This window comes from Pelophylax lessonae, assembly GCF_965119305.1.
Source record: "Pelophylax lessonae genome assembly, chromosome: 3".
NCBI classification, from domain to species: domain Eukaryota; kingdom Metazoa; phylum Chordata; class Amphibia; order Anura; family Ranidae; genus Pelophylax; species Pelophylax lessonae.
The window spans coordinates 667,984,259-668,008,709 of record NC_138770.1 but is presented as its reverse complement, the minus strand read 5'-3'; the positions used below and the strand labels follow the sequence as shown (position 1 = coordinate 668,008,709).

Here is a 24,451-nt window from a genome sequence, read left to right as displayed (position 1 = left end):
GGAACCATTTATTGTAAATGACTGCTGGAGGGTCTATTGATGCTGTTTGTGGGGAGATCTGTGGTTGCTGCTGAGGGACTATTGTTGCTGGGGGTATTCTGTTGTGGGTGGTCCCTTGTTGCTGGTGGGAACAGCTTCGTTTGAGGGTAAGTTTCACATAATGTGCTGGTATGTGGTGCATACTAGCACATTATGACTTTACCTTGCAAGGAAAAAAAAAATGGTCCAATGGTAAACAACCGTTTTAAGATATAACATGTAGACATTTTTTGGCATTTTGTAGACATTTCCACTCAAGATAAGAAGTTGACACAGAGGGATATTTACAAAAAAAAAGTTTATTAAACAGCACATGTGGAGTTACAGGTCCCAGCCTCTATTTCTTACATTTTTTTCCTTTTTCCACTTTAGAAACAAATTTCTGGACATCACGGGCAAGCAGTTCGGGCTCCTCGAAGGCAGCAAAGTGTCCCCCACGGGTCATGTAGCTGTAGGTGACAATGTTCTTGAATTTTCCTTTGGCCCATACTTTGGGGGTGTGTATCAGCTCACATGGGAAGGCAGCGATGCCGGTGGGAACATACACAGGGGTCCTGCAATACAAAGACGTTAGTGTCACATGGTATACTGTAATACCTGAACTCAAGGCCACTGACAGGGTTGTACAGCCATCCCTCCTGTACTGGGCCCAGACCCCATCAGTTCAAAAGGGGGGCCCAGGCATTTGCTGAGCAGGAGAACCAGCCGTACTGTCTTGATGCAGACACGGATCCTCTTTTGCCTCCCCCTGCAGCGCTACCAGTTCCTCCTTCTCTCCCTCCCACCCCCCGGCTGCTCTGCAGAGGTATTGGTCCTGGCACATGCGCTCCTTTCATTTTCTGTCCAGGCCCCCCCTGTTTGCCCCCCCCTGCAGCGCTGAGGACTTCCCTTCACTCCTCTCCTGCCGGGGAAGCTGCTGCAGGCACACAGGGGGATGTTTCAGGATAAAAAGTGGGGGAAGGGGCCAGTAAATATGCAATTTCCTGGCCCTCTTCCTTTCCTGAATGAACACAGTGAGCGATCGGTAAAAAATCACGCCTGTGTCCATTCATCACTGGGGCACAGTAAACTGTTTGTGAATGAGCAGGAAGCCTCAGAGCGCTTCCTATTCATTCATCTGTGCTGCTGAGGCTGATAAATCTTTGTCACTTTTGGCCAGGGGGGGAGGGGCCCTGTCATTTAGGCTGTATGGGGCCTCGTGATTTCTAACAGCAACCCTGCCTGTACGTATTCACCAAACTAGAAAAACCAACAAGGGCTTTAACCGCTTGCCGACCACCGCAAGTACATATACTGCGGCAGTCAGCCCCGGCCAGAAAAAGTGACGTACCAGTACGTCACTAGCCTGTCACTGGCTTGTGAGCCAATAGCGGGCGAGCGCGCGCCCGCCCCGGCTCGTTCCCTAACAAGTCAGCGCATGTGACCGGCGGACCCGATGTCCGCCGGTCACTCACGATCGTTTGCCGGGAAGGGAGAAAGGCAGGCGGCTAATGTAAACAAAGCCGCCTGTCATTCTCCCCTGTGTAAAAATGGAGATCAGACGGTTCTACTATGTAGGACCGTTGATCTCTGTTTTTACACTAGTAGCCATGTCCAATCACAGTTAGAAGCACACCCCTAGGACACACTTAACCCCTCCCTCTCCAATACAGTTAACCCCTTCCCTGGCAGTGTCATTTTTACAGTAACAGTGCATATGTATAGCACTGATTAATGTAGTAATGTCACTGGTACCCCCAAAAGTGTAAAAAATGTCAGTCAAGGGTCAGATCTGTCCGCCGCAATGTCGCAGTCCCAAAAAAAAAAAAAAAAAAAAATCGCAGATCGCCGCCATTACGCGTTAAAAAAAAAAAACAACAAAAATCTTTCCCTTTGTTAGTAAACTCTAACTTTTGTGCAAACCAATCAAAATACTCTTTTTGCGATTTTTTTTTACCAAACATATGAAGCATAAGACAAATTGGCCGAAAATGTTAAAAAATTTTGATTTTTAATTTTTTTGGGGGGGAATTTCATATAAAAAAAAATGTGAAAAATATTGTTATTTTTGCAAAATTGACGCTCTTTTTTTGTTTATAGCGCATGATCAAAAAAAATCGCGCAGGTGATCAAATACCACCAAAAGAAAGCTCTGTTTGTGGGAAAAAAAGGACGTCAAATTCATTTAGGTACAGCGTCGCACGACCGCGCAATTGTCCGTTAAAGTCACGCAGTGCCGAATCGCAAAATACCCCCTGGTCAGGAAGGGGGTAAAATCTTCCAGGGCTTAAGTGGTTAAGCACAGAGCCCAGCAATACAATCTCTAGAAACAAACAATGATGATAGAATATATGCTATTATTATTAAAGACCCGTACCAACATCGGCTGGTCGGCCTGTGTGTAAGGCAGCCGGTCCAACAGAAGTTGGCCTTTTGGCTGGCTTTTGTTGAAGGGTCCTGACCGACTCCTGTTCACCGCCAATGGCCGAGAGCGCTGACCAGAGTGTTTTGGAACGTGGGGGGTGTCCCCCTGTCAGAACACAAAAGAACAGCGGGGGAGGTCGCTGTACTAACGTAGGATCATTAGTACAGCAGCTCTGACCAGAGTTGTCAGTTTTTTTTTTAATTCAACCCAGGCTTTAGTCAATAACCCTTACCTATTGTCATGGCCAAAAACAAGATTCCCAATATAGGCCTCTTTCACACGTTCCGATTGGGTCCGCCGGCCTGTTTTTCTTGCGGACCCGATTGGAACCTCCATTCTTTTCTATAAAGCGGCGGGTGTAAACGGACATGTGTCCGTTTATACCCGACTGCCATCTGATCTGATCCACTGGTGGATCAGATTGGATCTAGGCGGTCTGTTTTCATCCGGGCGCCCGTAGAGGAGATCGGTCTGTGTCCGTTTCCACTCTGTATGAGCAGACATGGACCTGTCTTCTCTGCTGAGCAAGCGGATTGCAGCTGCAGTCCGGCACTTGTGTAAGGGGCCTAAAGGAGATTCTAGAGCTGGGATTATTATTATCTATTTACTTTGTTTCTTAACCCTAAACTCCTAACAAAAAAAAAAAACTTTCATCTAGTTATCCTATCTTTCAGAAATTCATCTGAATGTTGCCTTCCTAATCTTTCCAGACCTTCTGGATCCTCTACCCAACAAGCTCTTCCTGCATTGTGCACCTGGATCCTATAATAAACAAGGCTCTTTCTGGGTTTGTTTGGGTCTTCACCAAAAGATTCCTTTCGGGCCAAGTATTGCTGCCTTCTCCCCCTCGTAATATTTCCAAAAAGACCTGTTTATAACCAATGACAACTCCAAGCTATTACTTAACCACTTTACCACCGGAGGATTTTGCTGTCTTGCGTCCAGGCCACTTTTTGCGATTCGGCACTGTGCGACTTTAACTGACAATTGCGCGGTCATGCAAAATCGTACCCAAACTAAATTTACGTCCTTTTTTTCCCACAAAGGTTTCTTTTGATGGTATTTGATCACCTCTGCGCTTTTTATTTTTTGCGATATTAATAAAAATATGCGAAAATCTTGAAAAAAACAACAATATTTTTCTACTTTGACAGTTAAAAAATATCCAATATATTCAATTTTTGTCATATATTTAGGCCAAATTGTATTTAGCTACATGTCTTTGACAAAAAAATTCTCAATGAGCGTATTTTTAACCGCTTTATGACCGGAAGGTTTTACCCCATTCCTGACCAGGCCATATTTTGCGATTTGGCACTGCGTTACTTTAACAGACAATTGCGCGGTCGTGCAACGCTGTACTCAAATTAAATGTATGTCCTTTTTTTCCCCACAAATAGAGCTTTCTTTTGGTGGTATTTGATCACCTGTGCGATTTTTACTTTTTGCGCTATAAACAAAAAAAAGAGCGACAATTTTGAAAAAATAACAATATTTTTCACATTTTTTTTTATATGAAATTCCCCCCCCCCCCCCCCCAAAAAAAAAAAAATGTAAAAATCAAAATTTTTTATCATTTTAGGCCAATTTGTTTTCTGCTACATATTTTGGGGAAAAAAAATAAAATTGCAATAAGCGTATTTTGATTGGTTTGCACAAAAGTTATTGCGTTTAATAACTAAGGGAAAGATTTCTGTCATTTTTTGCGTTTCTTTTTTTAACGAGTAATGGCGGCGATCTGCGATTTTTTTTTTGCGGGACTGCAACATTACGGCGGACAGATCGGACCCTTGACTGACATTTTTGACACTTTTGGGGGTACCAGTGACATTACTACAGTAATCAGTGCTATAAATATGCACTGTTACTGTAAAAATGACACTGGTAGGGAAGGGGTTAATTTTATTGGAGAGGGAGGGGTTAATGTATGCCTGGTGCTTACTGACGTGTGTGGGGGGAGGTGACTGAGTGACACAGGGACAGATCGCATGTTCAGCTATGCTGAACCCTGCAATCTGACCCTGCCTGTCACTTAGGAGATCCGCCCGTTTTGTTTACACAAGCGGGCGGATCTCCACACTAGATCCCCGACGATCGGGGAAGAGCAGCAGTGATCACCGCCTCTCCTCCCCTGGCCCGACTCCCGCTGTGACTGAATACAGCAGGAGCGCGCCGCCGAGAGAGGGGAATGTCTGGTGACGTAGGTCTACGTCGCCAGACGATAACGAGCCACTTTGCCGCAGTAAAGTCAACGTGACTGGTTGGCTATTGGTTAACGCCCTTGTTATTTCTCACCTCGGCTATTGCAACTCCCTTTTCTTTGGTCTACCTCTGCACTATCTCCCTTCAGTGTATCAGGAATGCTACTGCCAGACCCATCCACCATATAAACCGCTCTGCCACCCCTCTCTGCCACTCTCTCCTCTGGCTTTCTCTTGCCCAACAAATAAAATGAAAATACCAATACAAAACCATCCACAACTCTGCCCTAAACTACATTACCACCCTTCTCTCAAAATACCAGCCAAAACCATCCTCTCGATACTCCACGATCTACAAGATCCACCTCCAGGATTTCTCCAGATCCTACCCCATCCTCTGGAACTTGCTACCTAAAATGTGTATCTCCTGCTATGTCAGCTTTTAGACAGGCCCCGAAAACTCATCTCTTCAGAGAAGGCTATCCCTCCTCTCATTAGAGATGTACCGAACTGTTCGCCGGTGGACAGTTCCCGGCGAACTTAGCATGTTCGCGTTCGCCGCTGCGGGCGAACATATGCGATGTTCGGTCCGCCCCCTATAATACATCATGGAGGCAAACTTTGACCCTGAACTTCACAGTCAGCAGGCACATTTCCAGCCAATCAGCATACCTCCCTCCCACCTCCTATAAATAAGCAAGGGCAGCATCCATCTTAGATCATTCTGAAGCAGTGTGTTAGTGAGAGCAGGGAGAGTGTTGCTGCTGCTGTTAATAGCTAGGGACAGTTGTTAGTCAGTGTTCCTGGTATCTATCTATCTATCTATCTATCTATCTATCTATCTATCTATCTATCTATCTATCTATCTATCTATCGTCCCCAAAAGCCCTTTTAAGGGCTGGTAATTGAGTATTTTATATATATATATATATATATATATATATATATATATATATATATATATATATATATATATATATATATATCTATCTATCTATCTATTGTACACTGCAGTTGCCTGCCTCTGTGTGTGAGAGGCCACAGACCTACCACAGACTGTACTGTGTGCACACCACACTCATTTCGGGTGGCACAGGCACAGTACCTTGCATTTTAAAAAATATTTTTTTTTCCTTCTGTCATAATTGCAGTGAGTGCTGTGTCAGGTCCACAGAGTGCACTGTACCCACTGCAGTGCACTGCCCACCACTGATATATATACGGTGGCACAGCATCTTGTTGCAAATTGAAAAAAAAATATATATTTTTTTTATTATTGCAGTTGCCTGGGCTGCCAGTGACTGTCAGGTCCACAGAGTGTACTGTGCCCACTGTAGTGCCACTGCGTGCCCACCCACCACTGATATATATACGGTGGCACAGCAGCTTGCAAAGTAAAAATATATATATTTTTTTATAATTGCAGTTGCCTGGGTGCCAGTGACTGTCAGGTCCACAGAGTGTACTGTGCCCACTGCAGTGCCACTGCCCACCCACCACTGATATATACGGTGGCAGGCATGACTTTTTTTGGATTAGTGTCTGGGGGGGGGGGGTCTCAAAAGCGTACCTGTGAAGTTTCAGCTCTGTAGCATGTCCAGAACCAGAAAAAAAGATCATATAGGTGTAAAAGGGGTTCCCACCATCCCTGCTCTACTGAAAATGTATCTTTTTTTCTGGTTCCGGACATGCTACAGTGCTGAAACTTCACAGGTACACTTTTTAGATCCCCTAGACACTAAATCACACAAAAAAGTTCTTAAAAATTGTCATTTTTGATAGAAAGCAAATTATTGGAAAAATTAAAAAAAAAAATATATATATATCTCTTTGTATTTATTGTCTGGGGGGTCTAAAAAGCGTACCTGTGAAGTTTCAGCTCTGTAGCATGTCCAGAACCAGAAAAAAAATAGAATTAGGGTTAGGGCTAGGGTTAGGGTCAGGGCTAAGGTTAGGGTTATTTTTAGTGCTTAGGGTTAGAGGGTTAGAGTTAGAGGGGTAGGGGTAGGGCTACTAACTCTAACCCTAAGTATCTCACCGTAACCCTAACCCTAGCCCCTAACACTAAACCTAACCCTAACCCTCTAACCATAACCCTAACCCTCTAACCTTAACCCTAACCCTCTAAGCCTAGCCATAAAAATAACCCTAACCCTAAACCTAACCCTAACCCTAGCCCCAACCCTAACCCTAGCCCTAACCCTAATTCGTATTTTTTTCTGGTTTCGGACATGCTACAGAGCTGAAACTTCACAGGTACACTTTTTAGACCCCCCAGATGCTAAATCCAAAGAATTTTTTTATTTTTATTTTTTTTTAATTTTTCCAATAATTGGCTCTCTATCAAAAAATTACAATTTTTAAGAACTTTTTTTTGTGTGATTCAGTGTCTGGGGGTCTAAAAAGTGTACCTGTGAAGTTTCAGCTCTGTAGCATGTCCAGAACCAGAAAAAAAATAGAATTAGGGTTAGGGCTAGGGTTAGGGCTAGGGTTAGGGCTAGGGCTAGGGTTATTTTTAGTGCTTAGGGTTAGACGGTTAGGGTTAGAGGCGTAGGGGTAGGGTTACTAACTCTAACCCTAAGTATCTCACCGTAACCCTAACCCTAGCTCCTAACACTAAACCTAACCCTAACCCTTAAAGCCCAGTTCCTGTCCCATTTTGGTCGGTTCTGGTCTGTTTGCGGTTGTTTGCGGTGCGTTAAACGGGGAGTTTGGCCTGTCACTGTGAAGCGGGCGTAACCCTTACACTACCTGATCGATACAACATCATACCTGATCGTATACACACACTGGATGTTTTAAAGCACGTTATTCCAAACAATTTAGGAATGTTAGGTGATTTATGCCCTTTATGGAATAAAACCCGACTCTGCGTCAACTACGTAATTTTCCATGGGAGTTTTGCCATGGATCCCCCTCCGGCATGCCACAGTCCAGGTGTTTGTCCCCTTGAAACAACTTTTCCATTACTATTGTGGCCAGAAAGAGTCCCTGTGGGTTTTAAAATTCGCCTGCCTATTAAAGTCTATGGCGGTTCGCAATGTTCGCCGGTTCGCGAACGGCGAATTTTATGTTCGCGACATCACTACCTCTCATCTAACAACTGAACTTTTACATTTTCCATCAGCTCAACTCCACTCAGTTATTACCTTTATATCACTTTCCACTCCCTTTTCGATTTTTATTTAATTGTAAAGTACTACACAAACTATTGCTGTTATATAAAGTGGACATTCAATTTCAAGACTTCCAACCAACCAGTTTTAATCAAGGGTTCTAACTCTTAGGAAGTTAACCTAATTAACTGATTGTTTTTTTTCACTGTTTCTCTCATTGATTGGTTGTTCCTTTGATTGGGTACTGGGGAATCTATTAATTACATACTTTTCAGCTGGGTTATTCTGGAAGTCGCGGGTGAAGTTTTCTTTGTAAAACCTCATGGAAGATGTGATGGATCCTGACACCCAATATATCATCACATTGGTGAGAAGGTCATCCAAAGAGTATTTCCTATAACACAAACATTTATAAATTATTGATCCAGAAGTTTATTTCATTAGTATGAAAGAGCCCTGGGGCCATCATAAAAAAAAATAATTCAAAGATTTCTGAGTTTGAGAATATATATATATATTTTTTTACAGAATTCTGAGTTTGAAAGTCAGAATTCTGAGATTAAAAGTCAGAATTCTGACTTTGCAAGTCAGAATTCTGAGATTACAAGTTTGGACTATGCTAAAATTTACTAAACACAATTCTGAGATTAAAAGTCAGAATTCTGACATTAAAAGTCAGAATTCTGAGATTATTAATACAGTAGTCTCTATTATGATGATTTTAGAACCAATGAGGAATAATGTAGTTACACCCACAGAGCATCTTTCTGCAGACATACATATCTTTTGCTCTGTAAGATTTGTAAATCTATCCTAGTTACAGCACACAGTTCATATAGGGAAGCAGGGCAGTGCTGGGCTCTGTGGTTCCTCTACTGTATTTAAAGCTCCTCATTTCGCTGTCATCCTCCTTCTCTGCCATCTGCTCCATCATAAAGAGCCATGCTGAAAGCGTGTGCGTCTATGGTCATAATGGATCAATCGTAACAGTTACTTGTCCAGACTAATACAGCTCTGTTAATCTCAGAATTCTGACTTTTAATCTCAGAATTCTGTGAAAAAAAAATTTTCAAACTCCGAAATCTATGAATTTTTTTTTTTTTTTTTTATGATGGCCCCAGGGCTCTTCCATACATTAGAAATATTATAGAGTTTTACTTTTTTTTTTTGTTCCAAAGATAATGTAAATTTATGTGATGTTTCTGACCTGTCCAACCCACCATCCTCCAGTTCTCGATAGTCTGGATTGGTCCAAGTGGAGAACTTTTCTAGGATATAGGCAGCCAGTCCAGCAGGTGAGTCATTCAGAGCAGCGCCTAAAGAGAGGGGGAACATATACAGAACATTAGACAAAATGTGAGGACCTATATGACACGCCATGTCAAATATGCCTAGTGTGACAAACTTTATGACCCATCATGTCAATCATAAGTAGTGTGAGGAACTGCATGGGCCATCATGTCAATCATAAGTAGTGTGAGGAACTGCATGGGCCATCATGTCAATCAGAAGTAGTGTGAGGAACTGCATGGGCCATCATGTCAATCATAAGTAGTGTGAGGAACTGCATGGGCCATCATGTCAATCAGAAGTAGTGTGAGGAACTGCATGGGCCATCATGTCAATCATAAGTAGTGTGAGGAACTGCATGGGCCATCATGTCAATCAGAAGTAGTGTGAGAAACTGCATGGGCCATCATGTCAATCATAAGTAGTGTGAGTAACTGCATGGGCCATCATGTCAATCATAAGTAGTGTGAGGAACTGCATGGGCCATCATGTCAATCATAAGTAGTGTCAAGACTGGCATGACCCAGCACATCATTCATAAGTAGTGTGAGGACCAGTTTGACCCATAAAGTCAACTCAAAGTAGTGTGAGGCCTTGTGTGATCCATCAGGTCAACCAGAAGTTGTGCGAGGACCTCTATGACCCATCATGTCAGTCAGAAGTCATGTGAAGACCTCTATGGCCAATCATTTAAACCAGAAGTAGTGTAGGGACCTGCATGACAACCAGGAGTAGTGTGAGGACCTGCATGACCCATCATATCAACCAGGGGTAGGGTGAGGGTCTATATGAGACCATCATCTCAAACAAGAATAGCGTGAGGATCTGTATGACCCATCATGTCAATCAGGAGTAGTGTGAGGTCTGTATGACCCATCGTGTTACCCAGGATAAGTGTGAAGACCTGAATGACCTGAATAGTGTGAGGACCTGCATAACTAATCATGTCAACCATAAGTAGTGTGAGAATCCTATGAGCCCATCATGTCAACCAGGACTAGTGTGAGGACATGTATGACCTATCATGTCAAACAGAAATAGTATGAAGACCTGAATGATCCATCATGTCAATCAGGATTAGCTTGAGGTCTTTATGACCCATCTTGTCAACCAGGAGTAGTGTAAAGACATCTATGACCCATCACATCAACAAGAACTAGAGTGAGGACCTTTAATTACCCATCACGTCAAACAGAAATAGTGTGAAGACCTTTATAATCCATTATGTCAACCAAGAGTAGTGCGAGAACCTTATGAGCCCATCATGTCAACCAGAAATAGTATGAGGACCTTTATGACCCATCACATCAACCAGGACTAGTGAGGACCTACGTGACCCATCATGTCATACAGAAATAGTCCGAGGACCTGTATGAGCCTATCATGTCAACCAGGAGTAGTGCGAGATGCTTATGAGCCCATCATGCCAACCAGGACTAGTGTGGGGACCTGTATGACCCATTATGTCGAATAGGAATAGTGTGAGGGCCTGTATAACCCTTCATGCCAACCAGGAGTAGTGTGAGGACTTGTATGATCCATTATAACAGTATGGTGAAGATCTGTATGATCCATCATGCAAACCAGATGTAGTGTGAAGACCTCTATGACCCCTCATGTGAACCAGGCAAAAATTTGTACATGAAGCACACAACAATGAGCACACCAAGCTTACTGTTTATAGGCACCATTTTGAGGATAAGGCAATGTATGTGTTAACAGCCAAGTGATAAGTAGTACTGAGATTTGAATTTGGGTAAAATTCTAATTCAACCTGAGTTTCCAGACTTCGCATTTGACTTAATTTTTTCAATTTGAATTGCAATAAAGTCAAAAGGTAACTAGGTTGATGGATGCTTGTGGCCCCTTGGCCCTTTGGAGGGCTGCTAGACAAGCTATTGTAGAGCAAATGGCATGGGAATTTCCCAGTGTTCTTTTGTTAGGGTGGAGTTTGCTGTTATACTTTAGGTATTTTTAAGACAACATGGGGTTGATTTATTAAAACTGCAAAATCTGGTGTAACTATGCATGGTAGCCAATCAGCTTCTAACTTCAGCTTTTTAAATTAAGCTCTGCCATAAAAAAAAAAAAAAAAAAGGAAGCTAATGGTAATAGTTCCCCCATGGCTTTTTTAGCAGCAAAATACTGTGAGAACAATTTTTTGTAAAAAAGTTGATATTATTCGGCAATTCATTAAGAATTGTTACACAAAAAGTTAAAAGTATGAGTTCTGGGTCAATTTTGGTACCATTCAATGTGACAGCAAGACAGAAATAAAAAAAATAAAACCGGTACATTTATGGTTGCATTTTCATTACCAATTGGGGATACCAACTATTTGTAATAATAATGCAACCATAAATGTACCTATTTTATATTTTTTTATTTGTGCAGCCCTCTCACTTTCTAATGTGTTTTTCCATTTTCATTGGAAGCCAATTGGTTTCCATGCAGAGCTGTACCAGATTTTACACTCTCCAGTTTTAGTAAACCAACCCCTACATGGGAAAAAGGTATGAAAACAGCACATTGGAAACAGTATAACCATTGAGTGTGTGGTGCAATGGTACAAAAGGAACTAATAATCCCACCTCTAAAGTACTGCGATATAAAAAATTGTCATATAGTAACAAATGGCATTTCCATGTCTTCACTTCCAGCACAAAACCAAAAAAAGTGCTCAGTTTTAGCTTACAGGTAAGTGGGTGGGGTCATGGAAATCACAGTGTTTCTCAACTTTTTTTCTTTCAAGGCACCCTTTAAAATGATGCACAATCTCGAGGCACCCTATTCTAAAATGTAAAAAAAAAAAAAAAAAACTAAACCAATCATTCCCCCCCCCCCCACCTTTTTTATTTCCCTTTCTCCTCTTTTTGGCTCCTTTCATTCGTCAGGTTTTCTTTGTTTTTTCTTAAAGATTAGCAGTATATACCATGTAAAATGTCACGCGGGGTACAGGGACTCTCTATCATCTGGTACTCTAGGTCTCTGTATTACATATTGATCAGCATCCTATGCATGCCATGGTTCTCTTTTTTTTTTTTAAGTGAAAATGTCCAAATTGGGCTCAATTAGCCATTTTCCCTCCCCAGTGTCATGTGACTCGTTAGTGTTACAAGGTCTCAGGGTTGATTTGGTGTCATCACTCTCACTCTCTCTTACTGGTCACTGGAAGTTCAACATGGCACCTCATGGCAAAGAACTCTCTGAGGATCTAAAAAAAGAATTGTTGCTCTACATAAAGATGGCCTAGGCTATCGTCCCAGAAGGAAGCCTCTTCTAAAGATGATGCACAAGAAAGCCCGCAAACAGTTTGCTGAAGACAAACAGACTAAGGACATTACTGGAACCATGTCCTGTGGTCTGATGAGACCAAGATAAACTTATTTGGTTCAGATGGTGTCAAGCGTGTGTGGCGGCAACCAGGTGAGGAGTACAAAGACAAGTGTGTCTTGCCTACAGTCAAGCATGGTGGTGGGAGTGTCATGGTCTGGGGTTGCATAAGTCCTCTAGGCACTGGGAAGCTACAGTTCATTGAGGGAACCATGAATGCCAACATGTACTGTGACATACTGAAGCAGAGCATGATCCCCTCCCTTCAGAGACTGGGCCACAGGGCAGTATTCCAACATGATAACGACCCCAAACACCTCCAAGACGACCACTGCCTTGGTAAAGAAGCTGAGGGTAAATGGTGATGGACTGGCCAAGCATGTCTCCAGACCTAAACCCTATTGAGCATCTGTGGGGCATCCTCAAATAGAAGGTGGAGGAGCGCAAGGTCTCTAACATCCACCAGCTCTGTGATGTCATCATGGAGGAGTGGAAGAGGACTCCAGTGGCAACCTGTGAAGCTCTGGTGAACTCCATGCCCAAGAGGGTTAAGGCAGTGCTGGAAAATAATTGTGGCCACACATAATATTGCACTTTGGGCCCAATTTGGACATTGTCACTTAGGGGTGTACTCACTTTTGTTGCCAGTGGTTTAGACATTAATGGCTGTGTGTTGAGTTATTTTGAGGGGACAGCAAATTTACACTGTTATACAAGCTGTACACTCACTACTTTACATTGTAGCAAAGTGTCATTTCTTCAGTGTAGATATAATAAAATATTTCCAAAAAATGTGAGGGGTGTATAAGATATTTACTGACAGAAAAAAAAAATGTTTTACTATCCAAAGTTAAAACAACAAAGGCAGAGAATTTAATAGATGGAAAGATGAAAAAATGACCAGAGATGTATAGTAACTAAGTAGAACTACTTCACTACTGTACTTAAGTACCGAAAGGCGGTATCTGTACTTTCCTAGAGTAGAATTTTTTTCTCCTACTTCTACTTCACTACATTTTTTCAATGATTTCAATACTTCTACTCCGATATTTTTTTTTTGTGCTGCATAGTTACTCGTTACTATTATAAAAATTACCACTGCCAGAACAGTAGATGGCAGGTTTCATGAAGCTCAAAACATGTGTATTATCAGCGCATACGAAAATAAATGCTACTGTATGTATAAATAAAAGCTGCACTTGAAATAATAAAAAACAATATGATGTTCAAACTTTTGACTTCTTTCTTTAATAACTACATAACACAGTACTGGTACTTTTACTTTCAGTACTTGAGTAGCAAAATTTAAAAAAAACTACTTGCAATACTTAAGTACAAAAAATGTTGAATACTTTAGTACTTCTACTCAAGTCACTTTTTGATCGAGCACTTCCACTTCTACTCAAGTCACTTTTTGATCGAGCACTTGTACTTTTACTCAAGTATGGGTTTTGAGTACTTTATACAACTCTGAAAATGACTGAAGAGCCGCTTTAGGAATTAAACAGTGTTTTTGCTTTGTGGTGCTCAGATGCAGTGAAGATCCACTTTAAGACATCAGAGGCCAGAATGTTGTAATGGTACACAATGAAAACCCATGGCTTTGTGTAACTAAAAGGCAGGCATGATTCCCCCCTAGGCTTGTATACAATTTTTTTAGCCAATTTTTAGGCATTCCTGAAGAAACCCAAAGGGACACCTAAAGAAACCTGAAGGCTGCTATAGAAAGAGCTGCTGTCTAAACAAACAGCTAAGTCGGGTATAAATTGCAGCTGTCCTGCTGATATTGGGCAAATCACTCTACACCTGCAGTTTCGAGGTGGTGATCGGCCTGTACATGGCACACATTGGGTATTCCTCACTTTTTTAATGTAGACTTATATGTAATAATAGAAAGCTCTTTACCTACGGTATCAGGTTTGGTTGCCTGAATGTGGAGGTATCCCGACTCCCTTAGCATGGAGTAAACATTCTTCTCAAAGTACGGGTAGACGCGCTTGACATCTTCTCTCGTCATGCCTACTAACCATGGAAGGTAGTGCCCGAGAAGCAGCGAAATGATCATTCCTAACCCACCTTTATTGATCAACAGCATATTCAGATGGAGTCCTTTGACTGACCTGGAAGAAAAAGAGGAATGCTTCAAACAGTCCTTACTCTATCACACTCCAAGTTCGCTGAAGATAACCTGATGACACAGGAAGTTAAAGCGGAGTTCCAGAATTAAAGAATTAAAGTCAGGACTCAGCAGCTACAAAGAATGTAGCTGGTGACTTATAATATAAGGACACTTACATGTCCAGGGAGCCCACAATGTTGGCCCCCTGAAGCCGATTCCATCAGCTCGGGTGCAGGCACCGCCATTGCAACTAAGGGGAACCGGCAGTGAAGCCTTCAGGCTTCACAGCCAGTTTCCTACTCGTGCTGTGCTTTCTTAATGGCCCCATCGTCTCCTGGGACACACAGGTACCAGAAGGCAGCATGGAGGGGGGGGGGGGGGAGGGGATGTGGAGGAGGGGCCGATCCAGATGCAGAAATGACGTACCTCGCCACGGCAAGGTACAGAGGAGGAAAAAACAATTGTAAACAAGGTAAATCAACATTAAAAAAAAAACAAAATGGCAAATTATGTTTTAACTTACTGCTACGAAGAGGATGGAAATGTGGGTGGATTTCTGCTTTAAAGAGGAAATGCAGTCTGCTCATATAATTTGTAATAAAAACATATTTGCCATTCTGAAGCTTCCCTCCAACCACTTTTGCATAATATTTTATTTATACTGTGATTCTGTATTTGCCAAATATGCTGCAGAAATCTCCCTCCACTAAGTCTGGCTGCAGCCATTTTAACTGTGGGCAGCTGAAGCTGCTGCCTGTTCACTTCCTGGATTTACACAGACACACACACACACACACACGCATACACATATGGTGGGGAAAATAATTTATCCCCCGCAGATTTTGTAAGTTTGCCCACTTACAAAGAAATGAAGGATCTATCATTTTTATCATAGGTGTATTTTAAATGATAGAGACAGAATATCAACCAAAAACTTAGAAAAAACACATGATACAAATGTTATAAATTGAGTTGCAGTTCAGTGAGTAAAATAAGTATTTGATCCCCAAGCAAAACATGACTTCGTAGTTGGTGGAGAAACGCTTGTTGGCAAGCACAGAAGTAAGACGTTTCTTGTAGTTGGTGACCAGGTTTGCACACATCTCAGGAGGGATTTTGGTCCACTCTTTACAGATCTTCTCAAATTCCCTAAAGTGTCTTGGCTGTCTCTTGGCAACTCAAAGTTTCAGCTCCCTCCATAAATTTTCTATAAGTTTAAGGTCTGGAGACTGGCTAGGCCACTCCATGACTTTAATGTGCTTCTTTTTGAGACACTCCTTTGTTGCCTTGGTGGTAGTTTTTGGGTCATTGTCATGCTGGAAGACCCATCCACGACCCATCTTCAGTGTTGTGGGAAGAAGGTTCTTATCCAAGATTTTATAATACATGGCCCCGTCCATTGGCCCCTCAATGCGGCAAAGTCGTCCTGTACCTTTAGCAGAGAAACAACCCCAAAGCATCAGGTTTCCACCTCTGTGCTTGACTGGCGGAATCGTGTTCCTAGGATCATAGTCAGCATTTTTCTTCCTCCAAACACGGCAAGTCGAGTTAATGCCAAAGAGCTCAATTTTGGTCTCATCTGACCACAGCACTTTCTCCCAATCCTTCTCTGAATAGTTTAGATTTTTTTTTTGAATGACTGTACATGTACATCATTTAGAGAAGATCTGTAAAGAAAAGTGGACCAAAATCCCTCCTGAGATGTGAATAAACCTGGTAACCAATTGAAGAGACAAGAACTCACTGCTCAAGGTGGTGTAATTGCCTGATGACTCACACTGGTGCATGCCCCGGCTCGCCTCCGTGGAAACTTGATAAAGGAAAAGGAATTGGCAGCACTCCAGGTTGAGTCAAAATCCAGATTTATTGACTGGACATCCAAATATGACAATCGGGACAAGGTAGACGCGTTTCACACACTGACTGTGTGCTTAATCATTACTGTGATTAAGCACACAGTGTGTGAAACGCGTCTACCTTGTCACGATTGTCATATTTGGATGTCCAGTCAATAAATCTGGATTTTGACTCAACCTGGAGTGCTGCCAATTCCTTTTCCTTTATCAAACCTGGTAACCAGCTACAACAATTGTCTTACCTCTGTGCTTGCCAACAAGGGTTTCTCCACCAAGTATTACGTCATGTTTTGCTTGGGGATCAAATGCTTATTTTACTCACTGAACTGCACCTCAATTTATACCATTTGGATCATGTGTTTTTTTCTGGATTTTTGGTTGATATTCCATCTCTATCATTTCAAATATACCTATGATAAAAACGATAGACCCTTTTTTTCTTTGTAAGTGGGAAAACATTTTGCAGGGGGATCAAAAAAATGATTTTCCCCACTGTACTGTATATACAGACAGACACACTCCCACCACTGCTTGCCTGCACAGTTCTCTCTTGACTCATGGATCTCTGAAGTCTTTGGTTATCTCTGCCCTCATCCAGCTCTGCAGCTCTCCTTGGCTCTCCTATGACTCACCCCTCCTCCCTTGCTGGCAAACTCTCACGTGAGTGAGAAAGAGAGCTGTGCATGATGTCATTAGCCTAGGCTAATTACCAGACAAGGAGGAGGAAGTGGGCTGTATAAGGTATGTACTAGCAGAAAAAAAAGTTTTAGATTTAAATTTTTATTAGAGATTTAATAGATTGAAAAATGAAAACAATGACTGAAGTGAAATGGCTTTAATGTGAACCAGGATCCAGCAGTGTCCTACACATCAAATTTTACTCTGCTTAAATCAGATGTTGGGGAAATATTTTTTTCACTATCTACTGAACAACATCCATGGGGGTTGTAAATGCTTTTGCTGAATCTAAAAGGGAATGGGAAAATAGATAGGCAACCCTCTTTTTGGCCTCTCCAGTTCTTGTGTCTCTATACCATTGTACCAATTTGTTGAGATGGCATCTGTGGTTTTAGTAGAATATAGACACCGACTCTGGTAATGTTTTCTCGCTCTAGGGATAAGCCATCACTCTGTTTACATGGCTTCCCATCACTAATACCTCTTACACACGATCATAAAATCGGACAAAAAATAATGCTTTCGGAATGATCGTTTAATAATCCAATCTTTTGTACACAGCTTTTAAGAGCCGATCACGATAGTTCATGCTAAATTATCGGAAGGGACTGTAAAAGACTCACCCGGGACAGAGGCTTTTGGAGGGGACTGCAGGCTAGCCTCTTGCCTACTGGCTATAGGCCCTGGCTTTTAAAGGAACACTGCTCTTTGCGAGGTGTATTCTGGGGGGACCCTTGGAGTAATGTTACTATGGATTCAACTCCATGTCTCCCCAAGACACACAGACTTTGGGACTCTAGGCCTGGGGTCCCTGTTAGGGCCTAGCTGCCCATTACCAATAGGGACTGCTCCACACAGCCAGACTCATAACAGATGCTAACATTATCAGGCCAACCACCTGTCTTCCACACATTGTTAATTGTGCCAATTAACTCACCTGTTGTCTGCTAAGGGATGTGTTTACACTTGTAATATTGTATATTGTACTTTATGAGCGCGATGCCGGAATGAGACCTCCAGTGTCCAGGGGACTAGTTAATTAATCACTCTTTTCGTTCCTCTCAAAACCTCCTGCTCTCTAGCTCCCATGTCACCTCCTCCCATGCTCGCCTCCAGGACTTTTCCAGAGCCTCTCCATTCCTATGGAACTCCTTACCCCAATCTGACCGATTATCTCCTACTCTATTAGCTTTTAGATGATCCCTGAAAACCCTTCTCTTCAGAGAAGCTTATTCTACGCACACCTAACAAATATACTTCCATTTTCTCCATCAGCCCATCCCCCACAGTTATTGCCTTTTGTTTCATTCGACCCTCCCTTCTAGATTGTAAGCTCTAACGAGCAGGGCCCTCCAATTCCTCCTGTATTGAAATGTATTGTAACTGTATTGTCTTCCCTACATTGTAAAGCACTGCGCAAACTGTTGGCGCTATATAAATCCTGTATAATAATTAGCTCAAGTTAATTAAATCACTGTCAGCTATTAGTTGCTAGTGGGAAAGTATTATAGTGTTTGTGTTGGTTGTTCCTTAGATATGTTAATTATATTTCTGTATACAATTTCATCTGCATACGATAATGTAATCAGGCACCTGACCTGGTGGGGTATATATTCTGTGTGAGTTTGTTCAATAGACAGTTCCAGATTTTCAGCTAAAACACGTTATGCCTAGTTCTTGGTTGCAATATGCGGCTATAATATCTAATATCTATGTTTATGACTGTAGGAAGCGGTGTACTGATGGAAGCACTCAAGCACAGTGTGGGGCGGTTCCGTCACAGGGACAAGTACAAAATTTTCGTATAGTATTCATCCAAAAAAAAAAAAAAAAAAAGAGTGATCAAGACTGTGCATGCTTAGGAACGAAAGAATACATTACAATACAATACAATACATCGCTTCCGAAGTTGTATTCTGTTGTACAGGAATTTTTGGAACTGTAGAAACCTCTTTATATTTGATATAAGACTAGCATGCAAAACATAACGAACGATCATCTGATATTCTCATAAGGCTTAAAGAGGAGTCCCAGTCTCCCCAATTATATTTAAAAGTCAGCAGCTACAAATACTGTAGCTGCTCATTTTTAATATAAGGGCACTTACCTGATTAAGGATCCAGCAATGTCGGCACCCCGAGCCGATTCTTCAGTTGCAGGCACCGGGAATCTTAGATAAGGAAAACTGGAAGTGAAGCCTTCTGGCTTCACAGCCAGTTTCCAACTGCACATGCGCGAGTCGCGCTGCACTTTCCAATTGGTCCTGCAGTCTTCTGGGACCTGTGTGTGTCCCAGAAGGCTGCAGGGGGAAGGAGAAATGGCCAGACATCAATGTAGACAGACGAGGGCTGGGCCTGGGGGGTATTTGCTCCCTGGGCCAGTACTGATGAGATATATTGAGCTGGATACTTCATTATTCAGACATTATTAACCACTTAAGCCCCGGAAGATTTTACCCCCTTCCTGACCAGGGGGTATTTTGCTATTCGGCACTGCATGATTTTAACGGACAATTGCGTGGTCGTGCGATGCTGTACCTAAACGAATTTGACGTCCTTTTTTCCCCACAAACAGAGCTTTCTTTTGGTGGTATTTGATCACCTGTGCGATTTTTTGATCATGCGATATAAACAAAAAAAGAGCGACAATTTAGCAAAAATAACAATATTTTTCAAATTTTTTTTTTTTTATGAAATTCCCCCCCCAAAAAAATGTAAAAATCCCAAAAATTTTTTTTTTAATTTTTGGCCAATTTGTTTTCTGCTACCTATGTTTGGTAAAAAAAAAAAAATCACAATAAGCGTATTTTGATTGGTTTGCGCAAAAGTTATTGCGTTTACTAACTACGGGAAAGATTTTTGTCATTTTTGTTGTTTTTTTTTTTTTAACGCGTAATGGCGGCGATCTGCAATTTTTGCGACATTGCGGCGGACAGATCAGACCCTTGACCTACATTTTTGACACTTTTGGGGGTACCAGTGACATTACTACAGTAATCAGTGCTATATATATGCACTGTTACTGTAAAAATGACACTGGGAGCGAAGGGGTTAACTTTATTGGAGAGGGAGGGGTTAAGTGTGTCCCTAGGGGTGTGTTTCTAACTGTCATTGGATGTGGCTAGTGGTGTAATAGCACAGATCAACGGTCCTACATAGCAGGAGTGATCTGTGTTTTTACACAGGGGAGAGTGACAGGCGGCTTTGTTTACATTAGCCGCCTGCCTTTCTCCCTCTCTGCCCGACGATCGCGAGTGACCGGCAGACATCGGGTCCGCCGGTCACACACGCCGGCTTCCTCTGGTATGAGCGGGGGTGGGAGCGCGCCTCCGGCGGCACGCGCTCGCCCCCTATTCGCTCCCAGGCTAGTGACGTACCAGTACGTCACTTTGCCTGGGAGGGGCTGACCGCCGCCGTATATAGTCGAGCGGCGGTCGGCAAGTGGTTAACATATGCTGGGCATTTTCTACAATGCAATTACCTGCTTCTTACCAGACCTGCAATTACAGCATCTGCCAGAAGGAATCCTTCCAGCACCATCTTCCTTTATGACAAGAAAATGTCATGTGACCAAATGCAGAGAGCTGCAAAGTACACTGATGTTGGGAGATGTGAAGGTGTGTCACAATAAATCATGTCCATTGCAAACACCCGCCTTTTATCATAACCACCTATACCTTTACTTGGTACACAGCAATCTGTTGCTATCATGAAAAGGCTTGTTGGTTGCGTTTGTCACTCGGGTCAAAGATTTCCTCTCTAAATCTGCTAAGATTACTTTAGATTAGTGGCATGACACGTGCAGCATTGATCTCACTCGAGTAACATTACTCTTGTCTTACAACAAGGCACATTTGAAGCTTCAATAACTTTTCACTCCTGTAACATGAAAGAATGTGGGGGGGGGGGGGTGGTCAGGGTACACCATAATAAAATTTTGCACTGGACGCTATATGTAGCACCCAGGGCCAATCCTAGGGTCTGTCGTCCCCACATGGGCATGGTCATCTTACTAACTCTGCTTTACAAATGTTTCTATGGCAACGACTGCAGCCTTCCCAGTGCCCATCAATGCAGCCTCACCAGTGCCCATCAGCACAGCCTCACCAGTATCCATTAGCACAGCCTCACCAGTGCCCATCAATGCAGCCTCCCCAGTGCCCATCAGCGCAGCCTCACCAGTGCCCATCAGCACAGCCTCACCAGTGCCCATCAGCACAGCCTCACCAGTATCCATTAGCACAGCCTCACCAGTGCCCATCAATGCAGCCTCCCCAGTGCCCATCAGAGCAGTCTCACCAGTGCCCATCAGTCATCAGTGCAGCCTCACCAGTGCCCCACAGCACAGCCTCACCAGTGCCCATCAGCACAGCCTCACCAGTGCCCCACAGCACAACCTCACCAGTATCCATTAGCACAGCCTCACCATTGCCCATCAATGCAGCCTCCCCAGTGCCCATCAGCGCAGTCTCACCAGTGCCCATCAGTCATCAGTGCAGCCTCACCAGTGCCCCACAGCACAGCCTCACCGGTATCCATTAGCACAGCCTCATCAGTGCCCATAAATGCAGCCTCACTAGTGCCCATCAATGCAGCCTCACCAGTGCCAATCAATGCCCATCAGCACAGCCTTACCAGTGCCCATCAATGCAGCCTTACTAGTTCCCATCAAAGCAGCCTCACCAGTGCCCATCAATGCAGCCTTACTAGTTCCCATAAATGCAGCCTCACTAGTTCCCATCAATGTCCATAAATGCAGCCTCACTGGTGCCCATCAGCACAGCCTGACCAGTGCCCATAAATGCAGCAACCCCACTGCCTATTAGTGCAGCCTGACAAGTGCAGGGGATCAGAGAGAGGAAAGGAAGAGGAGAGCAAGCTAGATTACACAGAGCGTGAATCGCCCGCTGTGACAGATTTGATTTAAATCGCCCGTTGTTCCTTGCACTCGCAATCACACAAAGTCCCGCCTCCTGGATCAGCTTTTATGATAGACGTCACACATCCCAGCATTGGACCAGTGTGCGGTCTATCAAAGGAGCCGATCCAGAAGGCAGAACTTTGTGTGACTGTCTGCGGGCGCCCGGCAACCCGATTCAAAGCTGTCGCAGTAGGCGACGTCGGCCGCCCCCCCCCCCCAATGTGTTGCACCTGGGGTGAACCGCCCCCAGTTGGTATGCTACTGGCTTCTGCATCCCCCCCTACCTCAGCTCGCGGCACCCACCCAGGATCGGCCCTGGTAGCACCCTTGTCTTAAACTAAGTTTAGCTGTGCTAAGTGATAACTAGCCTGGCTGATTTGTAGTGTTTTCTCCTAAGCCTCGTTTAGCTGTGCTTTCTCCCTTTTGTAGGTGGCACTGCTACCTTTGGCATTAGTATGATGAGCTACAGTGAAGCTGGGTTATGAATATGCATGCTTTTTATTTTATTTATTATGCTTATATTTTGCGATTCGGCACTGCGTTACTTTAACGGATAATTGTGCGGTTGTGCGACACTGCACCCAAATAAAATTGATGTCCTTTGATGAGCTTTCTTTTGGTGGTATTTGATCACCTGTGCGATTTTTATTTTTTGCGCTATAAACAAAAAAAGAGCGACAATTCTGAAAACAAATATATAAAATTTTTCACATTCTGCTATATAACATTCTCAAAAAAAAAAAAAAAAAAAAAATCAAAATTTTTTAACATTTTAGGCCAATTTGTTTTCTACATATTTTTGGTAAAAACAATTTACAATAAGCGTATTTTGATTGGTTTGCACCAAAAGGTATCGTGTCTACTAACTATGGGAAAGATTTATGGCATTTTTTTATTTTTTTTTTTACTAGTAATGGTGGCAATCTGCAATTTTTGCGGCGGACAGATCGGACCCCTAACTGACTTTTTTGACACTTTTGGGGGTGACCAGTGACATTACTACAGTAATCAGTGCTAAAAATATGCATTGTTACTGTAATAATGACACTGGCAGGGAAGGGGTTAACATTGTGGGTGATCAAGGAGTTAAATGTGAGCCTAGGGGAGTGATTCTAACTGTGGGGGGGGGGCGTGGTTTGTGAAATGATCATAGAGACCTGTGATCCTATATAGAAGGATCACAGGGGCTCTGATCATTCCAGGGAGAAGGACGGTCAGCTGTGTTTACAACAGCTGACCGTTCTTCTCTCTCAGCGGGGAACTATCACGGGTGGGGGCGGGAGCACACCGCCGGCAGCGCGCGCCTGATGTAGGTCTACGTCGGTTCGCGCAGGAGAGCCACCCTGTTGCAGTAAAAAGGCGGCGGGTGGTCGGGGAAGTGGTTAATTTGCAGGGATTTCCTCTCGCTTCCTGTTTGGCTATGGGACAGCAAATTAAGGGAAATCTCCCAATGGGACACAAATTATGAAAATAAAAAATGTGACATAGGTTATAACCCTCCCTTGCTCTATCCAAAATGAAAAAAAAAAAAAGTTTTACCTATAGTTCTACTTTAAGAATCTAGATGAAGGATAGCTTTATATTTCACAAGTTCTAAAAAAAGACTCTGATGATGATGGTGATGAACTAAAGACCATATAATCTTCAGCTTTTTATAAGAACACAGATGAAGAGAACTTTATATAACAAGTCCTAGAACTATAAGCAATCACTGAGGATGATGAACTATAAAACATGTAATCTCCAGATTTTTACTGGAACGTATATGAAGAGCTTTATATCTCACAAGTTCCAGATATATAACCAGACACTGTTGATGAAGAACTAAAGAACATATGATCTCCAGGATTATAAAAGAATCTAAATGAAGGAAAGCTTTATATCTCACAAGTTTTATGAATGCTGCTGCCAGACTCATCCACCTTACCAATCGCTCAGTGTCCGCTGCTCCTCTCTGTCAAGCCCTCCACTGGCTTCCACTCACCCAACTAATTAAATTCAAAATACTAACAACATCTTACAAAGCCATCCACAGCTTAGCCCCCAGCTACATCACCAGCCTCGTCTCAAAATACCAACCTAATTTCTCTCTTCGTTCCTCTCAAAACCTCCTGCTCTCTAGCTCCCTCGTCACCTCCTCCCATGCTCACCTCCAGGACTTTACCAGAGCCTCTCCAATCCTATGGAACTCCTTACCCTTATCTGTCCGATTATCTCCTACTCTATTAGCTTTTAGGCAATCTCTGAAACCCTCCTTTTCAGAGAAGCCTATCCTACCCACACCTAACAAATGTACCTCCATTTTATCCATCAACCCATCCCCCACGGTTATTGCCTTTTGTTTCACTTACCCTCCCTTCTAGATTGTAAGCTCTAATGAGCAGGGCCCTCTAGTTCCTCCTGTTTTGAACTGTATTGTAACCGTATTGTCTTACCTCACATTGTAAAGCGCTGCGCAAACTGTTGGCGCTATATAAATCCTGTATAATAATAAT

General features: G+C 42.8%; 1 protein-coding gene across 1 annotated transcript in view; it reads right to left on the bottom strand.

Annotated features, from left to right (window-relative positions):
* Nucleotides 1–359: 359 nt before the first annotated feature.
* LOC309551365 (epoxide hydrolase 1-like) overlaps nucleotides 360–24,451 on the bottom strand; it is a 43,231-nt gene continuing 19,139 nt past the window's right edge. The window contains exons 6-9 of the mRNA XM_082251932.1: nucleotides 14,289–14,503; nucleotides 8,968–9,076; nucleotides 8,029–8,154; nucleotides 360–593 (exon numbers count right to left, since the gene is read on the bottom strand). Of these exons, the coding sequence (XP_082108058.1) occupies nucleotides 377–593; nucleotides 8,029–8,154; nucleotides 8,968–9,076; nucleotides 14,289–14,503 (667 nt within the window). The 3' untranslated portion in view covers nucleotides 360–376. The remainder of the gene's footprint in view (nucleotides 594–8,028; nucleotides 8,155–8,967; nucleotides 9,077–14,288; nucleotides 14,504–24,451) is intronic.